Here is a 19,880-nt window from a genome sequence, read left to right as displayed (position 1 = left end):
AATATCACAGAGTCCTAAACGCTTGGGAAGCATTCGACTTGTGATTTTGTGATTCGAAATCCAGCATATGGATCTCATTTCCTGTGTTATACTATGTCTTTGTACCAACAACAACAACAACAACAACAACAACAAAGAGAGTTGGAAGAGACCCCTTGTGCTATTTAGTCCAACCCCCTTCTGCTTTTGTGCACCAAAAACACTAGCAAAGCACCCCTTAATAATTAATAATTAATTAAATAATAATAAAAATGCCATTATAAATAAGCAAAGCTTTGGAAGGCACGCACCAAGTGAAGGAGGAGGGAGCTGCCGCAGCGGGGGCCGGATAAATGGCTTGGATGGGCCGCATGTGGCCCCCGGGCCTTAGTTTGGGGACCCCTACAGTAGAGTCTCACTTATCCAAGCCTCGCTTATCCAAGTTTCTGGATTATCCAAGCCATTTTTGTAGTTAATGTTTTCAATATATCGTGATATTTTGGTGCTAAATTCGTAAATCCAGTAATTACAACATAACATTACTGCATATTGAACTGCTCTTTCTGTCAAATTTGTTGTATAACATGATGTTTTGGTGCTTAATTTGTAAAATCATAACCTAATTTGATGTTTAATAGGCTTTTCCTTAATCCCTCCTTATTATCCAAGATATTCGCTTATCCAAGCTTCTGCTGGCCCATTTAGCTTGGATAAGTGAGACTCTACTGTATCGGAAGAACTGCAAGGCCACGAACAACCCAGTAATTTCGCCCATGAAAGCCTTCGACAACACAAATAGTAATAATAGTAAACAAGCAGTCAAAGAAGAAGAACATGTCCTGGCAGAAAATGTAAAGCAAAGTGAAGAACCTGCTTTGATTGAAGTCAAAAATCAGAAACTCCTCAAAGCACAGCAGACAAAAAACCAGTACAAGAAAACCACACTACAAACTAGAGCAGACAGCTGGCACAACAAAACACTGCATGGAAAGTTCCTTGACAAAATTGAAGGAAAAGCTGATAAGGAGAAGACCTGGCTCTGGCTCACGAATGGGACCCTGAAGAAGGAGACAGAAGCCCTGATCTTTGCAGCCCAGGAGCAAGCCATCAGAACAAATGCAATTAAGGCCAAGATCGAAAAATCAGCTGATGACCCGAAATGCAGACTGTGCAAGGAAACCGACGAAACCATTGATCATATCCTCAGCTGCTGTAAGAAAATTGCACAGACAGACTACAAACAGAGGCACAACTATGTGGCCCAAATGATTCATCGGAAGTTATGCCTCAAGTACCACCTCCCAGCAGTAAAGAACTGGCGGGATCACAAACCTGCAAAGGTCATGGGAAATGAACACGCAAAGATACTGTGGGACTTCCGAATCCAGACTGACAAAGTTCTGGAACACAACACACCAGACATCACAGTTGTGGAAAAGAAAAAGGTTTGGATCATTGATGTTGCCATCCCAGGTGACAGTCGCACTGACGAAAAACAACAGGAAAAACTCAGGACCTCAAGATTGAACTTCAAAGACCCTGGCAGAAACCAGAGCAGGTGGTCCCGGTGGTGATCGGCACATTGGGTGCCGTGCCAAAAGATCTCAGCCGGCATTTGGAAACAATAGACATTGACAAAATTACGATCTGCCAACTGCAAAAGGCCATCCTGCTGGACTCTGCACGCATCATCCGAACATACATCACACAGTCCCAGACACTTGGGAAGTGTTCGACTTGTGATTTTGTGATATGAAATCCAGCATATCTATCTTGTTTGCTGTGTCATAATAAAATAATAAAAATAATAGCAATAATCATCCTAGATGCGCCCCATTGGACTGGCTTAGTCCTACCAGTTTGTACTTGTGTGGCTTAGCCCTGGGCGACGCCATTAAAGCTAGCGATGACGTCATACGCCGGGCCTGTGACGTCAACACGGTCTTCTATGGCGTCGCCTTCCCCTCCCTCCCTCGGCGCCCCTTAGTCCCAAGCCAATGGCCCCGGAGTAGTCGCGCTTGGGGCCCGAGCTCCGCCCCTGAGTCCAAAGGGCCTAGCCTGACTGCTACATCCCGCCTCGAGCCTCCACAGCTTCGTCCCCCGAACAACTCGAGCCGGGCCTCGGGAGGTGAGCAGAGGCCAAGGATTCAAGGCAGGCGGAAACAAAAGCCGAGCGGCAGCGCGATTGGGTGAGCGTCACTGAATAGCGGGGGCTTCGGCCAATAGGTTGGTGAAAGGGCGGGGCCACGCTTGGAAAGGCGAATCTAACCGGTGAGAGTTTTGTCCCTCCCCGACGCCGTTGCTAAGGCAACTGGCAACAAAGGCCAAGCTCCTTCCCTTGTTTCCCATTCTATGCTGAAGAGGTAAAGCGGGGCCTGCGCTGCTGCCTGTCGCCGCCGGGCCAGGCCAAGTTGGGGAACCAAGGCCCAGAAGGATGAGTTGGATTATATGGCTGTATGGAAGGGCCCTGGATTATATGGCTGTGTGGACTCAGGGCCCTTGTACACAGCCATATAACCCAGTTCAATGCAGATAATGTGGGATTTTATTCAGCGCCTCAGATAACCCAGTTCAATGCAGATAATGTGGGTTATCTGCCTTGATATTCTGGGTTACATGGCTATGTGGAAGGGCCCAAAGTGGTGCCAAACTGCATCAGTTCTACAGTGAAGATGCACCTTGCGACTTGCCCCAAGTCCACTCAGGCAGGCTTAAATATATAATAACAATTGTATATTATATATTACATGTTATATTACTGATAATATTGCATCTAGGCTTTGGAGAACATTGATCTGGAGAACAAGCCCCATGAGGAGCGGCTTAAAGAGCTAGACATGTTTAACCTGCAAAAGAGAAGGCCGAGAGGAGGCATGATGAGGACCATGTATCAAGATATGAAGGGAAGTCATAGGGAGGAGGGAGCAAACATGTTTTCTGCTGCCCTGGAGACTAGGACGCGGAACAACGGCTTCAAACTACAGGAAAGGAGATTCCATTTGAACATTAGGAAGAACTTCTTAATGTTCCTAACTGTGAGAAGTGTTTAGCAGTGGAACTCTCTTTCTACCCCAGAGTGTGGTGGAGTCTCCTTTTTTTGGAGGATTTTAAACAGAGGCTGGATGGCCATCTGTCGGGGGTGCTATGAATATGATTTTCCTGCTTCTTAGCAGGGGGTTGGACTGGATGGCCCACAATGTCTCTTCCAACGCTATGATTCTATGAGTATAGTGGTATACTACATTATAGTAATATATAATGCTAATATTGTGCTATGGTAATAATATATTACATATACTTATGATATTGATAATATAATATAATGCTAATAATAATACAATATAATAATATTGTAATACTAATAAATTAAATATAATTACTACTGATAATATATAATGATATATCATTTTATTATTGTATATTTGTATATTTTAAGTTGTAATGTTTTTGATTGTGAGCCGCTTTGAGTCTCCGTATGGAGAGATAAAGCGGGATATAAATAAATAAATAAAATAAAGAATACTCCCAATTTTCAGATTATGATTCTTCCATTGGTCTTATAAATGAAGCTGCAGGTGAGACGGAAGCCTACTGAGCTGCAATGTCGATTCCATTCTCCAATACCACACAACGCATTCCTCCAGGGTTTGCAAATCTGCTCGAAGGCCTTGCCAGGGAAGTCTTGAGAAGCCAGCCTGAAGATATTCCAAGCTTTGCAGCCAAGTACTTTGAAACTCTTCTCATCGAAAGAGAAAGTGAGCATCAATTGAGTTAGCTTCTTAAGAAGTTCATGAAATTAACACATGTAAATCTTCGGCCAGACCTAAGAGAGACTCTGAGGTCTTAAGAGAGTATCTCTATGTATGTTTACTCAGAAGTATGTCACTGGGGCAGGCATGGGCAAACTTCCGCCTTCCAGATGTTTCAGACTTCAACTCCCACAATTCCCACATTCAACTCCCACAACAGCCTACCTGCTATTAGGAATTGTGAGAGCTGGAGTCCAAAACACCTGGAGAACTGAAGTTTTCCCATTGCTGTACTGGGGCTTAGTCTGCCATGTAAACTGTGCAAAAGACTGTAGTCTGAAAGGCATAACCTTTGTTTTTAATTTGAAATGCGACTGGATCTCTTATGACGCAGCATTTGATTGTCCGATCTATAAAATCAAAGACACAGTCTGCTGTCTGGTATAAAATCTGGTATCTTTAAAAGTCCCATTCTCATTTTGTTTGCAAAAGTTCTGGACTCTCATAATTGTGGAGAATAGCCAATCAAAGTATTAACTGGTGGATAGTCATTATTTGAGGATGATATAATAAGACATAGGCCTGATGTCAATTATGAGATAATATTGGGTCAGCTTAGTCTTATGCATTTGTAGTAGAAGTTTATCCTTTTGGAATGTATTTGCTTTACTTCCAAGTCCATAGCCTCTTTTTATCTGTTTCGTGTCCTATATTGGCTTAAACACTCTTAGAATGAGATACCAAATATTTTTCTCTTCCCTACCAATTGTATTATCATAATAATACTGTTGCATAAGTTAGGATGAGAATTGGTGACTGGCACAAGTGAGCTAAGGCAATTGCATAGGTGAGAGGAGAATTGAGCTCAGGTTCGCCGGTCTTTGGCAAACAATCTATTATATCATTCTGACTTTACTTAGACAGAAGTTATTTTCTTGACAGGCAGCTCAACATGGCTTGGCTATTTTTTGTGTGCTTTGAAAAGTATAGTAGAGGCGTCTAGAGAATGGTAGTCTGCAATATGCAAATTACTGGGAAATGCAAGAGAGCATCCCTCTGCATAACATACAGTATACACATTTTTTTTTCATTTTCCCAACTGAGTCAATCAGCTCTGCCTGTTCTAGGTGGAAATCTACTTTTTTTTTTTTGCTTGCAGTAAGATTGCTTCTTTCCCTCCTTGGTTTTAACAGGCCTTCGGATTTATTTTGGTTTTTGTTATGTGAAGATGTTGCTAAGCAGATTGACATCGAAGGGAATGATTTTAATTGCATAGGGCACAGTAGCAGCTCTTACATAACAGAGTTCTATGAATTCGGCACCAAAATAAATTCTTCTTGCCCCAAAATCCAAATTTTGAAGCCTGAGCATATATTATACCATTTAAGAACAGTGTGCAGATTCTAGAAAAATAGCAGGGCAAGAATATTTCCAGTGCTAGGACGAATTGTTCCCCTGTATGCGCGTGCACGCTCATACATAATTTTAAAAAGAGGCCAGCAAGCATTAGTGGGAGCATAGGTAAGAACAGGAAACAGGCAAATACATGATCTTGTATGCAGTTCTGACTTTTCTTGACTTTTTTCACTACAGCAGTTGTATGTGTTAAACATTTTAAAAGTCATATTGCATCTTTTTTTACCTTTTTGTTTTGGTGAAGAATTTTACTGAATTGGAATATCTCACAAACTTAGAGGCTGTCCACCCCTGCCTTTTGTTTCCTCTGCTATTCCTTCGAAAGGAGTATGTGGTTTTTAATATGTCCTTTACTGTTTAGTGCAGGGGTCCCCAAACTAAGGCCCCTGAGCTGGAAGCGGCTCTCCAAGGTCATTTACCTGGCCCCTGTCCTAAACTTTAGACTTAGAGTTGACCTAAGTCTGAAACGACTTGAAGGCACACAACAATAATCCTAATTTTGGACTATTTCATCATAGTCCGGCCCCCCAACAGTCTGAGGGACCGTGAACCGCCCCTCCATTTAAAAAGTTTGAGGCCCCCTGATTTATTGTCTTGCCTTTGCTTCCTCCTTTCCCTTGCAGACTATTACTGGAGTTTGTAATGCAGCACAGGAAATGGCGGGCCCATGGTCCTTAAAGCTGGGCTTCAGCTGAGAAGAATATTCTTCTCTCCCCTACCAATTGTATTATCATAATAATACTGTTGCATAAGTTAGGATGAGAATTGGTGACCCGCACAAGTGAGCTAAGGCAATTGCATAGGTGAGAGGAGAATTGAGCTCAGGTTCGCCAGTCTTTGGCAAACAATCTATTATATCATTCTGACTTTACTCAGACAGAAGTTATTTTCTTGACAGGCAGCTCAACATGGCTTGGCTATTTTTTGTGTGCTTTGAAAAGTATAGTAGAGGCATCTAGAGAATGGTAGTCTGCAATATGCAAATTACTGGGAAATGCAAGAGAGCATCCCTCTGCATAACATACAGTATACACATTTTTTTTTCATTTTCCCAACTGAGTCAATCAGCTCTGCCTGTTCTAGGTGGAAATCTACTTTTTTTTTTGCTTGGAGTAAGATTGCTTCTTTCCCTCCTTGGTTTTAACAGGCCTTCGGATTTATTTTGGTACATCCAATGTACCATCAGATATTTGGTGGTACATAAGTGTATTTTGTTGCAGCTGCCCCTTCAAATAAGCACATCTTGACCAGGAAACTGGTTTTATTTTTTATGTGTAGTTAATTTTGTAATATATATATATATATATTTTTCAGAAACTGGATATGATCCAAGTGAATGGGGAGCAAAGCTAGATGATAGATACTACAACAATCATGCTTTTAATGTAAGTATTACTGTGTTGGGGGCATTTATTTCCCTTTACTCTGCAGACTTGACAAAACTGAACTTGACATTGTACATCAATGATCAAGAAAAAGGTTTCTGGTAGTGACGAGAAAGTGAGCTGAGTGCATAGGGAATGTCATGAGATTGAGAATGTCCCTTTTCTCACTGTAAGTTATCTTATTGAAGCTACATGGTCATTAGCAGCTTGGAATGGGAGGCAGATATAAATTGGAACAGGAATGAGGTCTGCATGGAAAACAATTTCAGTGGCAACAATGCTGTGTTGGGAGACCCGATAGTCAGGAGTGTGGCACTGAGAATCTTTCCTGTCATATCTAATTATTTCACTTGTGGATTTTTCTGGCAGTTTCCTTCTTTGTCAGATTACATTTTGCATCAGGTGGAATTCTGCATGGGACATAGTGTAGCTAGACTTAGTATCTCATCAGACAACTGCTAGGCTCCATTTCTATGCACTGTGGAACAGGCATCCCATGGAGGACATCACATGACATCAGGCACTTCCGGTGGGACCCCGGGGCTCTGTTTTTACAGTGCATGAAAGTGAAGCCTATCAGCTGTCTTATAGAGGTGTTACCCGACTTCAAGGCTTAGTAAGGGGAGGGAAAGGTAGAGAAAGTTGCGATAAGCACATGAGATGGCTGGCCATCTCAGAAGGTGGGGAAAGACGGGAGACAACGGGGTAAGGTGGTTCCCTCCACTTTCCCTGTCCCCCCCCCTCCCATTCTGTCTGATGAAGTCTTTAGCCTCCTGTGCCCAATCATCTAAGGATGATTTTATATGCAAACTTTGTTCAGTCGCTCCACCAAACAATTGTGGGTCTTAAATGTTCAGGCAACCTGTCATTTAGTGTTGTTTATCTGTTTTTATTGTCTGTCCACTCTGCACTTCTTTGTCTATGATGCTGTTCCTTCCTGAGGTGAAGTAACAGTTTATAAACACTGTTGATCACTTCAAACCAGTGGTGGCTTTCAAATCTGTTTGGTCAATGTGGGGTTTCAATTCATTGGCTAATCAGATTAGATGTCTCATATCAAATTAAAGTTAGAGTTCCTGCAATCTTTTGCAGCATCTATGATTTCAGCTTTAAGCTGAAAAATAATTGAAGCTATGTCATGAGTAATATATGAGGCTCTCTTAAGAGATTGCTATAACACCATGAAGGTGAAGAAGAGAAAAAGCAAATTATGTGTTTGCTTTGCAATGGTCAGAGTTATCAAAATGTCAGGATTCATCACAATTTCTATCTATATTAGCTAGTGCTGGTGAATTATAAATGTTGCAGTTCAACAACATTTAGAGGGCTACATATTACCTGCCCTCAGCCATTTATCTGTGATTTCTATTTAACATTGCCCTGACCTGCTCAGCGAATGTCTTCATTGGAAAAAGATTTTAAATAAAGTACCATTTGCATTATCTACATCTAGCGTTCTTATAGCATGATATAAAACACAGGTGGCCTTTGTCTTTGCAGGAACTTGCACCACCAGGTGGTGGTGATAAACTGGAGGATAGTGGGGAAAAGTCTGCGGCAGAGCCAGTAAGGAATCTTTCCAAATATGTATTACATATTTTTCCTGACTGTGTCCTTGTTGGTTTTGATGGACATCTCGGCAGCTTTCAATGCCATTGATCTTGATATCCCTTTGGGATGGGATTTGGGGCCATTATTGTACAGTAGCTTCAGTCTTTCTGAGGAGAATGAATCAAAAGGTGGCGCTGGTGATTTATCTGTGAGGTCCCTCGGGGTTCTATTTCATTCTCCACACTGCTTAACATCTACACAAAACCACTGGGAGAGGTCATCTGCAATTTGGGAGTGCAGTGTCACCAATACATTGCATCCCATTGGCATTATTTTAAGTGCTAAATTCAAAAATTCTTAGCAGGCAAAATGTCCTTCTGAAGGATGACTGAATGCTGTCCAAGTGACATTCACAAGATCCAGTATTAAAAATAGCCCTACTGGTTTCTTGTAGGAAATATGTATTTTTAAATGTGACAAAACAAGATGCAATTTGTTTTTCCACCCACCCTGGATATCATAAACCAAACTCATTTTCAAACTCATTTTCCTCAATGGCCACATCAGCCTTATAAAAGGTAAAGGTTTCCCCTGTTAAGTCCAGTCATGTTTGACTCTGGGGGTTGGTGCTCATCTCCATTTTTAAGCCAAAGAGCCGGCGTTGTCCGTAGACACCTCCAAGGTCATGTGGCCAGCATGACTGCATGGAGCGCCGTTACCTTCCCGCCAGATCTGACCTACTGATCTACTCACATTTGCATGTTTTCAAACTGCTCGGTTGGCAGGAGCTGGAGCTAACAGTGGCCGCTCACGCCGCTCCCGGGGTTTGAACCTGGGACCTTTTGGTCTGCAAATTCAGCAGCTCAGCACTTTAACACATTTCGCCACCGGGGCCTTATAGTGTCCTTCAAAGGGCCACTGAATCCATGGACAGAGAATCCATAAAAACAAAGCACCAACTATAATATTTTACATAGTGGTCACTGATCTTTAGTTTTTACCCAGTTTTGATCCCATCACTTTTTAAATAATAGTTTTTATTATTATACCTTTAAAAAAGAAACATATAATATTGTTCACACACACAAAAAGAAGATAAAAATAAAAACGGGGATGGGGGTTGTGGAGCTCAAGTTAGTAAATTAGAGTTGTATAAATATCTGCTGTATCACTGAAGAAGAGGAAGGGGTTTGGGGAGATTATATATGTGTGTGTGTTATAGTTCTTACATCCATATCTTCCATGTGGCCTGGGGTAATGGGAATTGCAATCCAACAGGACCTGTGTCTGAATCCTAACCCCATTATCCCAACTAAACAGAGCAAACTACAACCTCTAGATGTTACTGTATCACATCTCCCATCCTATCTAGTCATAATGTCTAATGATGAGGAATATAGGAGTTGTAATCCAGCATCTGGAGGGCCATGTAAAATGACATAGTGGGCTGAATTTGGACCACAGCCATTTGTCATAAGCCAATTTCTAAAAGGCATTTGACTAGTGAAAATATAAGTGTATTTATTACACACACACACTTCAATACTGTTACTGATGAAATTCAAAGTTTTGAATGTGCAACTTTGTTTTTTAATTGTAAAGGAGGCGGGAACTAAGGCAAGCGGAGTCAATTTAACAGAAGAACAAGCTGCTGTAAAAATCCAGGCAACTTACAGAGGGTTCAAAACTCGGAAAGATGTGAAATTCCCAAAACAAGATTTGAAAGAAGGAGAGGAAGAAGGAAAGGAGGAAGGAAAGGAAGAAGGAAAGGAGGAAAAAAAGGAAACTGGGCAAGAAGCTGGAAGAGAAACTGGAGAGGAGAAAGAGGCCAGCGAACCTGACAATAAAGTGCAATAGTAATCGGATACAGCAATTCTGCCACCAGTCAAGTTTTAAAATTGTCTGAAGCCAAAAGCCCCATTGGTCTGCTTTAGAAGCGTGTCCCAAGTTTATGATATAAACCACAGACTTAAAAAAATGCATCATGTCATTCTTGGTGCTTGCCGGCAGATCAATAAACTGAATTGGATTAACATGCCATTTTGGGTGACTACCTATACTGGGATTCATACCATTCCTTTATTTTAAGTGTGATAAAGAAGAAAAGGATATTTGATGTTCTTGGTATTCTGGATATCAAAGACCCACTTAGATTATTCTTTTTGTGATCTCCCTCCCTTGTTATGCCCATGTGTTCCATATTCTTGACCTCTTTTTGGTTGGATTTATTGGGATTGAAATGGGGGAAGTGTTGTGCAGAAGTTATTACACATTTCCATATGCGTTTCAGTTTCTTTGAAGCCATGAAATCTAAACAACAAAGATCCCCACTCCCAGAGTCAGGGGTTTTGCTATCTGCCTTTAAAAACATCCAAGATTATTTATATTGATTTTGAATGTTAATACTGTACCTTCTATCCCTAATATATAGGGCTGGTAAAGTATTTACATACAATATTAGCCTTGATTTTCACAGCAGTCAGATCAGAAGGAATGTGATGACCTCTGCTCTGAAGAGGCACATATGTTTCCTTTTGTCTCAGTTATTATCACTGGTTTCTTCCCAATCCCAGTTTCTGCTTTATCTTCCTGTCCTGTTCCATGGCAGAATTTGTATTCTAGGTTCCTTTTGAAAGGCCAATCCATGTGACCTGTGAAGTCTGTTGATTTATTTTTGACAAGACGGAGGTCCATTTTGTGTATGCTTCCTTGGAGGTACACACTCTGTAGTTGTGTTTAAGAGTGTAGCCTCAATCTCGGTTACAAGATTAATTTATAGGGAGGTATCATCTAGGTGGAGTATGTGGCTAATGACATTGCCATAGGATGATAAAATGCTGTTGGTATTTCACAAACAAGATAAGAGTGAGGCATGGTTGAATTTCCATTTCCATAAACCAAAAAACAAGCAGAAGCTTTTGCCTATGTAAGATTGGAAAAGCTGTATTTGAAGACGAGTTTCCAAAATTTCACAACTAGCATGAACAGTGGCCACGCTGACAGGCAGGGAGGACCCTCATGTCATTTATCATACAAAAAACTTGCTTTGTGCCCTCCCATCTTCCTCCCAAGCTAATGAACAGCTTCAGGAATGCAGAAGCTTTTTCCTCTGAACGGTTTGGATCCTTGGAAAAAGTCAGTCAGGAGCGGCAGTCGATGATGGGCAGAACCACAACCAAAGTTGGATAGGATCCACAGGATTGTATTGTTTTCCCTCTGCGACAACACAATTCCCCTCAGTTTCTCTTCCTGCCATCACATCTCCCTCCTACAGTGTAGGTTTTGATTTCATGTTTTCGAAATGCTTTACTTTTGCCATGTAATTTTGTAAACCTCACACCCACTGATTATATTATTGTGTATATGATTTTGTTGTCTTGGTTTTATGTATCTCGTTCTGTACCAAAGCCCTTTAATGCTTTTGTGTTAGGAATATCCTAGATAAAACTGTGATATTAGCTGTTGATAAAACTGCAACCAGCAGATGGTGCTTGTCATAGAGTTTGGTCTCTGCAAGCAGGAAGAAAGCACTTTGTTACCTCCAATATGGTATCCTGCCTTTCTCTAAACTCCACATGGAACCAGAACAGATTGTGTAAGTTTAATTATAATCGCAATTCATCTGGTTGCATTAATGGTCTCAAACACCACTATAAAGCATTCAAACTTGTTATTAATCCCCCAAAGTAGCATACAAGAGCTACAATTTTGTAGACCAAATTGTTTCCGGTGTTGTGTTACAGTTGTTTGAGGGAAGAATTAAGCTAGACTTGCATCATGGGATGCACTCTGCAGAAAAAGGAGAATTAGCACAATTCCCAGATGTGCAGATTTGCATGGAGTCTTGGCTTTCTTTCGGGGTATTTGGGGAGGAAATTATCTCAGAAAATGAGACAATCCACCCAAGAAAATATGTATGCTGCATACTTCTCCAAAACAATATATATGCTACATACATATTATCTTGGGTGGATTGTCTCCTTTTCTAAAATAATTTCCTTACAAAATGCCCCCAAAAGGATGTCAAAACTCCATGCAAATCTGTGAATTCTCCTATACATGATTACAGCCATGATATGGGGCACTTGAGGTGGGAGGCATTGTCAAGGGCTTCTCTGTTGCCGATGGAGTGTGTATTCTCTAGCCATATTTTTAAGAAACCTACAAATGTTGCTTTTTTGTAATTTGCATACTATTCTAGTCTTCTCTTGTTCCTTAAACTTTCAGGGTTGGAGCAGACTATCAATCCAAAGCGGTAATAAAGATCCTCTTTACATGAATGCTCTTCTTCCAAATACAGTGTGGAATATTATTCATCGGCTCTTACTGCCCTTTCCAGGCTTTGTGCTATCTTTCAACAGAGAAGCAAAAAGCTCTTGGTACGATGTGAGCCTATTATTTCCCCTTTAAGTTTCCAACCTGTATAAAGAGGCTTACAGACTTCCATAAATTCTTTATTCAGTCATTTGCAAATTGCAGGCTGTTACAGAATACTTGTGAGTTGCACAAAATAACTCAAAGGTCCTGCTACCAGACAAAAGTTATCTGCCAACAGAGGATACAGCCTAATGCAATGCAATTATTCTGTTGGGCTAGTTTCTATCAACTAAAATGTGGTGCCCTAAGACAGTCCTCAGCTGCATGGTCCAGATGTGTTTTGCCAGCCTTGAGAGCTACTGTGGTGTGTCCAAGCTCACGAATAATTATGACCTGGAAACCTGTCCCCTCCCATTTTTCTCATGCTCTTATTCCCAATCCCAGATACATCCAGCATTGTAAGAGCTCCATCAGAAGGTACCTTGCTAAGGAAACCTGAAGCTGGCCATGGCTGAAAGCAGGATATCATTCCACATTTGGACATAAGGAATATTTGTATCAGTCCCTCCTAATGTAAAGGCAATACAGAGCTGACTGACTGCAGTGAAGACAAGAACAGTGACTCACAAAGAAACACAAGGAGATGTGTCATAAATGAGCTTATCTGAGGGGTTTGGAGTACTGACTGACCACCACTTTTGGGTGTTCTTGAGCTCTGACAAAGGTCAACCTTCATGACTTGGAACACTAGGCATTCTACTTTAAGAATTACATATGCTCCTTGACTCATTTATTATGTGCTACTTTTCAGCTCAATAGTAGTTTTGAGGATGTGTCAGTTGTAGAAAAATATTTTGTTGCTTAGAAGTTCAGAGGAAGCTAGTATCAAACCTCTTCTGAATAAATCTTGCTAATGAAATCCTTATACTAGAGTCTCCGAAAGAGACAACTGGAATTCATGTAACAATGTCCTATTCATAGAATCACTGTTGGAAGAGACCTCGTGGGCCATCCAGTCCAACCCCCTGCTAAGAAGCAGGAAAATCGTATTCAAAGCACCCCCAAATAATGTACCTATCATTATTTGTGATATGTACATCACCTTTCTTCCAGAGAGTTTAAGACACAATGTATATCATCCATGCCATTACACATATCCCATCTTTTAGCCTCACAACAATCTTGTGGTATTGGTTAGGCTGTGAGAGATTGTGGTTGACCCAAAGGTGCCCAGTGAACCTCTTGGCTGAGAAGGACTTCTGCCCAACAGTTACTTCACCTTAAGATATGTGGGGACCAGGCTAGAGATGGGCAAAGGTAAAGGTAAAGGTTTCCCCTGACGTTAAGTCCAGTCATGTCTGACTCTGGGGGTTGGTGCTCATCTCCATTTCTAAGCTGAAGAACCAGCATTGTCCATAGACACCTCCAAGGTCATGTGGCCAGCATGACTGCATGGAGCGCCATTACCTTTCCCCCTGGAGCGGTACCTATTGATCTACTCACATTGGCATGTTTTCAAACTGCTAGGTTGGCAGAAGCTGGAGCTAACAGCGAGCGCTCATTCCGCTCCCGGGGTTTGAACCTGGGACCTTTCGGTCTGCAAGTTCAGCAGCTCAGCGCTTTAACCCACTTCGCCACCGGGGCTCCTTAGAGATGGGCAGTTATTACTAAAACACAAACATTTTCAGCTGGAAGAGTGATATATCCTTTCAGTTTGAAGTAACAAGCTGGGGACTTTTCCTAATCATACGAAGTGTGTTAAATGTTTTCAGCTTCTTCTGTGTCTGCCTTGTGAAAGGCACAACCTGCCAAAACTGAGCCAACAGGGTGGCGGTTTTTCTTTGAGCAACACTTCCCTTTCCATCCTCTCTTAACAGCTCTATCTAAAACAATGACAGAAGAACAAAAGAGCTCTTTCCCTCCTTCTTGTGCTCTTGGGGAGGAATATTAGCTCATCAAGGCGTTTGTTTAATGAAAACTTAATAAATTGCCACCAATAATGAGATATATCCCCAAGGTCTCTGCAATTATTACACACGATCAGCTGAGATTTCTGATTCATACCTTTCTTGTTCCTTTTTTTCTTCGAAGGATAAGAACATTCATGCGGTGGCCTCAAAGGGCCCTTGTCCTGCTGCGACATATCTTAAGGAGAGAGGAAAGTGATCTACATGTGCTTCTCTCCCCAGCTAATACTTCTAATTTTAGTTTCACCGCTTCCCAGGAGGCAGTCACAGTTCTCTTTATTAGGGAGGCATGTGGCATCTGCTATTATCACAAGCATCATGAATATTATAGGAAAAAGAAGAATTTTAAAAAGGGTTAAAATGGAGGAGATCAGAAATCTGCAAGACAGAGTGAGCACCTGTTATTAGCCCCAGCTTCTGCCAACCTAGCAATTCAAAAACATGCAAATGTGAGTAGATCAATAGGTACCTCTTTGCCGGGAAGGTAATGGCACTCCATGCAGTCATGTTGGCCACATGACTTAGGAGGTGTCTGCGAACAACGCCGGCTCTTTAGCTTAGAAAGTGAGATGAGCACCACCCCCCAGATTTGGACTCGACTAGACTTAATGTCAAGGGGAAACCTTTACCTTTACTTTATTCTATGTAGGGGTGACCTACCATTAGATATAGTGAAGAAGCTACTTTATCTACCCTGTTTCCCTGAAAATAAGACATCCCCAGAAAATAAGACCTAGTAGAGGTTTTGCTGAATTGCTAAATATAAGGCCTCCCCTGAAAGTAAGACCTAGCAAAGTTTTTGTTTGGAAGCATGCCCGCCAAACAGAACACCAGAGTATGCGGTATTGGTAAATTTACATACCATAGAGTGTTGTACATGGAAATAATGGTAGTAACAAGAAATTCTTGGTAGGATTCACAGTTTGTCTGGTTATGCTGGTTTGTGATGACAACTACTGTACAGTACATAATGTTCATTTTTTGTTCAACAATAAATGTGAATTCTTCCTCATGGAAAAATAAGACATCAAGCCGTATCCATTTGTTGGGTGATAAGAATTGTGTGTATCATGCAACCTGCTGTTTTCATCTGTGGTGGACAATGATATCTCTGCAATAACAACATGCAAATAACAGCATTTCAGTACTCAGTCTGGTTGGCCTTTGCATATAGAATGGGAGGAAGAATGACCTTTTCATCCTGGGCATCTGGCAGCAACATTTTTGGATTTTTTAAAACTTCCTTTTAAAATGAATCCAGATCTAACTAATAGACAGTATAGCAACCAATTACAAGGGTATATTTGGGTTTATTAGCAGGACTTTGCTTGTTTTGGGAAATTGCACTCAGGAACGGTATGCATGAATGTGTTTCAAAGTAACCAAAAGAGTTTGTCAAAAAGGAGACAGCCTGATACCACTTTTGTTATTAAAGTCAGTTTACAGACGTGGGAACAGGAGGCAATAGCCCATACTGGTAGGAGGTTGGCACAAAGGGATATTCAGCAGGTGGAGATCACAGTCTATGTACTGCATCAGATATTCTTCTCCAGTCCAAAGCATTTCCCATTTAGCTGAATATAAAACAGGGCACAGATCTTCTATATATATATAAAAGGGTAGTGAAATTTTGGCCTAGGACAAAACAACAAAACTACACATCCCAGAAACACTAAACTTGGCAGCACAACCCCTCATCCATGCCTCTACGTTCATACAACAAAAAAAGAAAAGAAAAATAAAGTCCTAATTAGAGAGAGAGGACTAATTGTTTTTATCCAATTGCTGCCAGTTAAAAGGCAGCCCACTTGGTCTCCTAGCAACCCACTCAGCCCAGGGGACAGGCAGAGTTAGGCCTCACTTAGGCCTCTTCCACATTGCCTATAAAATACAGATTATCAGATTTGAACTGGATTATATGGCAGTGTAGACTCAAGGCCCTTCCACACAGCTATATAACCCATTTATAATCTTATATTATCTGCTTTGAACTGGATTATCCTGACTCCACACTGTCATATAATCCACTTCAGTGTGCAGTTGGACACAACTGGACTTAATGTCAGGAGAAAACTTTTACCCTTTACCTTAACTACCACCAATTCCCCAATACTTTATTTCCCATAGCACCATACTTTGCCACAGCAACGCGTGGCCGGGCACAGCTAGTAACATATAAATGACAGGAATAAGAATGGTGTAGCTCCCAGTATTCCTTATCACTGGTTCTAGAGCTGCTGGAAGTTGCAATTCCACAACACTTACAGAGAGTGTGTCCTACAAGACCTCTGAGCATGAAAATCTCACGTTTGTCCCCATCTCAGGTGATCATGGGGCAAGCAAACCCATCCACTAGAAAGAGAAATACAGGAGACAACATCCCGATGTTGGAGGATGAAGGGAAGCAGATGGCTTGCGCTGCATCCCTTGAACTGCTCTTCTATCTTCTTGCATGTTAGAATGGAAGAAAGATTTATTTGCCTGGTACCATCTTCATCCCAGGTACAAGCCTTCCTGTGGAACGACAGCCCCTTCCCAGATGTAAACAAATGTGCTGAGCTTTGTTGGAGATGAAAATTAAAAGTGAAAAGCTTGTCATCTTACGGATGATAACATAATTCAAAATGTCCCGGGTATTATTTACAAGTCATGTGCAACTGTATGCTCTGATGTATATTCAAGAGGAGATGAAATGTGTTAAGGGCATATGCTTTGTTTGGGATTAGTTTGTAAGTAAAGGGGGGGAAGGACCTGTGGTTCTCTGGTAGGCAAGAAAACGGGAATTAATTTAAGAACAGATTTGGGATTTGGATTAGGGGCTCAATGGGGAGCTCTGTTGTGCCTCCTCTCACTACAAAACAACAATGAGGGGCTCTGTGGGAATTCACTTAATCACAGTGAGGAACACAGCCGGAAGAAAGAGGCTAGCTTTGGAACTAGCAAGCAGAGCATTTCCATGGTGGAACACGCTGATATTTGACTTTCTTTCCCTAGCAATAAAAAACAATTTCAAAACCCTAGAAAGGGCCATGCATTATGCCCTGTATCTTGCCAAATCAGTTTAGTTAATTGGACAAACAATGATCTAGGTGGATTAAAAGGTAAAGGTTTTCCCCTGACGTTAAGTCCAGTCGTGACCGACTCTGGGGGTTGGTGCTCATCTCCATTTCTAAGCCAAAGAGCCGTCGTTGTCCGTAGACACCTCCAAGGTCATGTGGCCAGCATGACTGCATGGAGCGCCGTTACCTTCCTGCCGGAGCGGTACCTATTAATCTACTCACATTTTCATGTTTTCGAACTGCTAGGTTGGCAGGAGCTGAGGCTAACAACGGGCGCTCATTCCGCTCCCGGGATTTGAACCTGGCACCTTTTGGCCCACAAGTTCAGCAGCTCAGCACTTTAACACACTTCGCCACCAGGGGCCCCATAGGTAGATTAGGTATGTGCAATTTCACCATAAATGTTGTAATTTGGATTAATCTGTGCCCATCCAATCATTCTAAGGCAATGGGAGCCACGGTGGCGCAATGGGTTGAAACTTTGTGCCAGCTGGACTGCTGATCTTAAGGTTGGGTTGCTGAACTGAAGGTTGCTGGTTCGAATCCATGAAAAGGGGTGAGCTCCTGTCTTGTCAGCTCTACCTTGTGGAGATATGAGAGAAGCCTCCCAACAGGATGGTAAAGCATCCGGGCGTCCCCTGGGCAACGTCTCTGTTGACGGCCAATTCTCTCACACCAGAAGCGACTTGCAGCATGTTCTCAAGTCGCTTCTGAAACAATAAAAACCTCAGAGGCTTCATTTATACAGCCATATAAAATCCAAACTATCTGCTTTGAACTGGATTATATTTGTCTACACTGCCTTACAATCCAATTCAAAGCAGATCATCTGGATTTTATATGGCAGTGTAGATGGGACCACAGTTGCAAGAAATTCCACCAATTGGCTTTTGGAAGATCCAGGTTCAAGTTCCCATTCAGCTATGAAACTCAGCCTTTTTATAAATACTAACTAATTTGATGGCTTTTAAATGCATTTTCTTACTCATTTTATCATCAAAACGGGTGCCCGGCAGTCTGCCCTCTGTGAGTTTCACATTTAATCCCACTCGTACCTTGATAACATTCTTTGAAAGATAGATTTTTGATTAACCAAAATAAGATCTTCTCATGTTATTAATGGCTATCAAAGATGGGTCCTTTTTGCTGAATTAAACTATTAAAGATGGCAAACGGACTTCTAGAATGTCTCCGTATGGATTTAATTTCGTTAACAAAAGGAACAAAACATTCCATTGCACTTCGACCTTTGCAAAAGCCTGCATTGTGCTCTGTTGATAATATTATCGCTTCCATCCTGTCAGTCCCTGTACATTCACCAAAGAGCTGGTGCCCTCGTGCCCTTTCCTCAAGTAGCAAGATGTGTTTGGTCAGACCCATCGGAAGAACAACGCTTTTTGTAGGGGCCACATCTTTGTGGAGAAATTTGTAAAAAGTCAAATATTACTAAAATGGTTAAGGTACCCTGTGTTAGACAATTTCAACAGAAAGGAGGAAACTATGAAAATGAACAAAATCTAGCTATCAGTATTTTTTAAAAAAACTCCAAAATCAGGACAGGAAATATAGAACAACACTCAGAAATCATGGGAATTCCAGACAAGAAACAACCAGGGCCAGCTAGCACCTCCCAACAAAGGATTCCCCCATGCAGGAAGCAGTCAGGCTTTGAAGCTGCAAGGCCATTTAATGCCTCCGGTGGCCTAGGGGATAAAAGCCTCGTGTCTTGAAGGTTGGGTTGCTGACCTGAAGGCTGCCAGGTTCGAATCCCACCCGGGGAGAGCACGGATGAGCTCCCTCTATCAGCTCCAGCTCCATGCGGGGACATGAGAGAAGCCTCCCGCAAGGGTGATAAAACATCAAAACATCTGGGCATCCCCTGGGCAACGTCCTTGCAGATGGCCAATTCTCTCACTCCAGAAGCAACTCCAGTTGCTCCTGACATAAAACAAATGTGGCCAATTAGACCATTCCCACTTGCCTCCAACAGACAAGAGTTCTTTCTACGACCCTGGATATTCCACAGATATATAAACCCCACTTGCCTAGTTTCCAGCACACCTCACAACCTCTGAGGATGTCTGCCATAGATGTGGGTGAAATGTCAGGAGTGAATGCTACTGGAACATGGCCATAAAGCCCGGAAAACTCACAGCAACTCACTGTTGCCAGTTTCTTCTGTGGATTTCATTGGATACTCCCCAGTATCTAATTCAGGGGTCCCCAAACTAACGCCTGGGGGCCGGATGCGGCCCTCCAAGGTCATTTACCTGGCCCCCGCCCTCAGTTTTATAATATATTTTTACATCACTTTTAATAATATAATATATTGTATATACATATACTATTGATAATAATATTATGTTATACAATATAATACTAATAATAATACCATATAATAAAATTAATTATTTAATTAATATTATATAATACTATAGTGGTATAGTTCAATATAGT

General features: G+C 41.6%; 1 protein-coding gene across 3 annotated transcripts; it reads left to right on the top strand.

Annotated features, from left to right (window-relative positions):
* The first annotated feature begins 1,941 nt into the window (after positions 1 to 1,941).
* Positions 1,942 to 12,360, top strand: spa17 (sperm autoantigenic protein 17). Of its 3 annotated transcripts, none has more exons than XM_016996449.2 (5): positions 1,942 to 2,168; positions 3,516 to 3,734; positions 6,459 to 6,529; positions 8,030 to 8,095; positions 9,683 to 12,360. In XM_016996449.2, the coding sequence occupies exons 2-5, from the start codon at positions 3,581 to 3,583 to the stop codon at positions 9,935 to 9,937; spliced, it is 546 nt and encodes a 181-aa protein (XP_016851938.1). In that variant the 5' UTR covers positions 1,942 to 2,168; positions 3,516 to 3,580; the 3' UTR covers positions 9,938 to 12,360. The 3 variants fall into 3 exon arrangements, with proteins under 3 accessions (XP_016851938.1, XP_008116437.1, XP_003225752.1); XM_008118230.2 differs by having other exon boundaries at positions 1,944 to 2,168; positions 3,549 to 3,734; XM_003225704.3 differs by lacking the exon at positions 1,942 to 2,168 and adding an exon at positions 2,259 to 2,342 and having other exon boundaries at positions 3,549 to 3,734.
* The last annotated feature ends 7,520 nt before the right edge of the window (positions 12,361 to 19,880 follow it).

The sequence above is a fragment of the Anolis carolinensis genome, unplaced genomic scaffold (genome assembly GCF_035594765.1).
Source record: "Anolis carolinensis isolate JA03-04 unplaced genomic scaffold, rAnoCar3.1.pri scaffold_8, whole genome shotgun sequence".
In the NCBI taxonomy this organism is placed as follows: Eukaryota; Metazoa; Chordata; class Lepidosauria; order Squamata; family Dactyloidae; genus Anolis; species Anolis carolinensis.
Note: the sequence above shows the minus strand (reverse complement) of the source record. Positions and strands in the feature narration are given on the sequence as shown.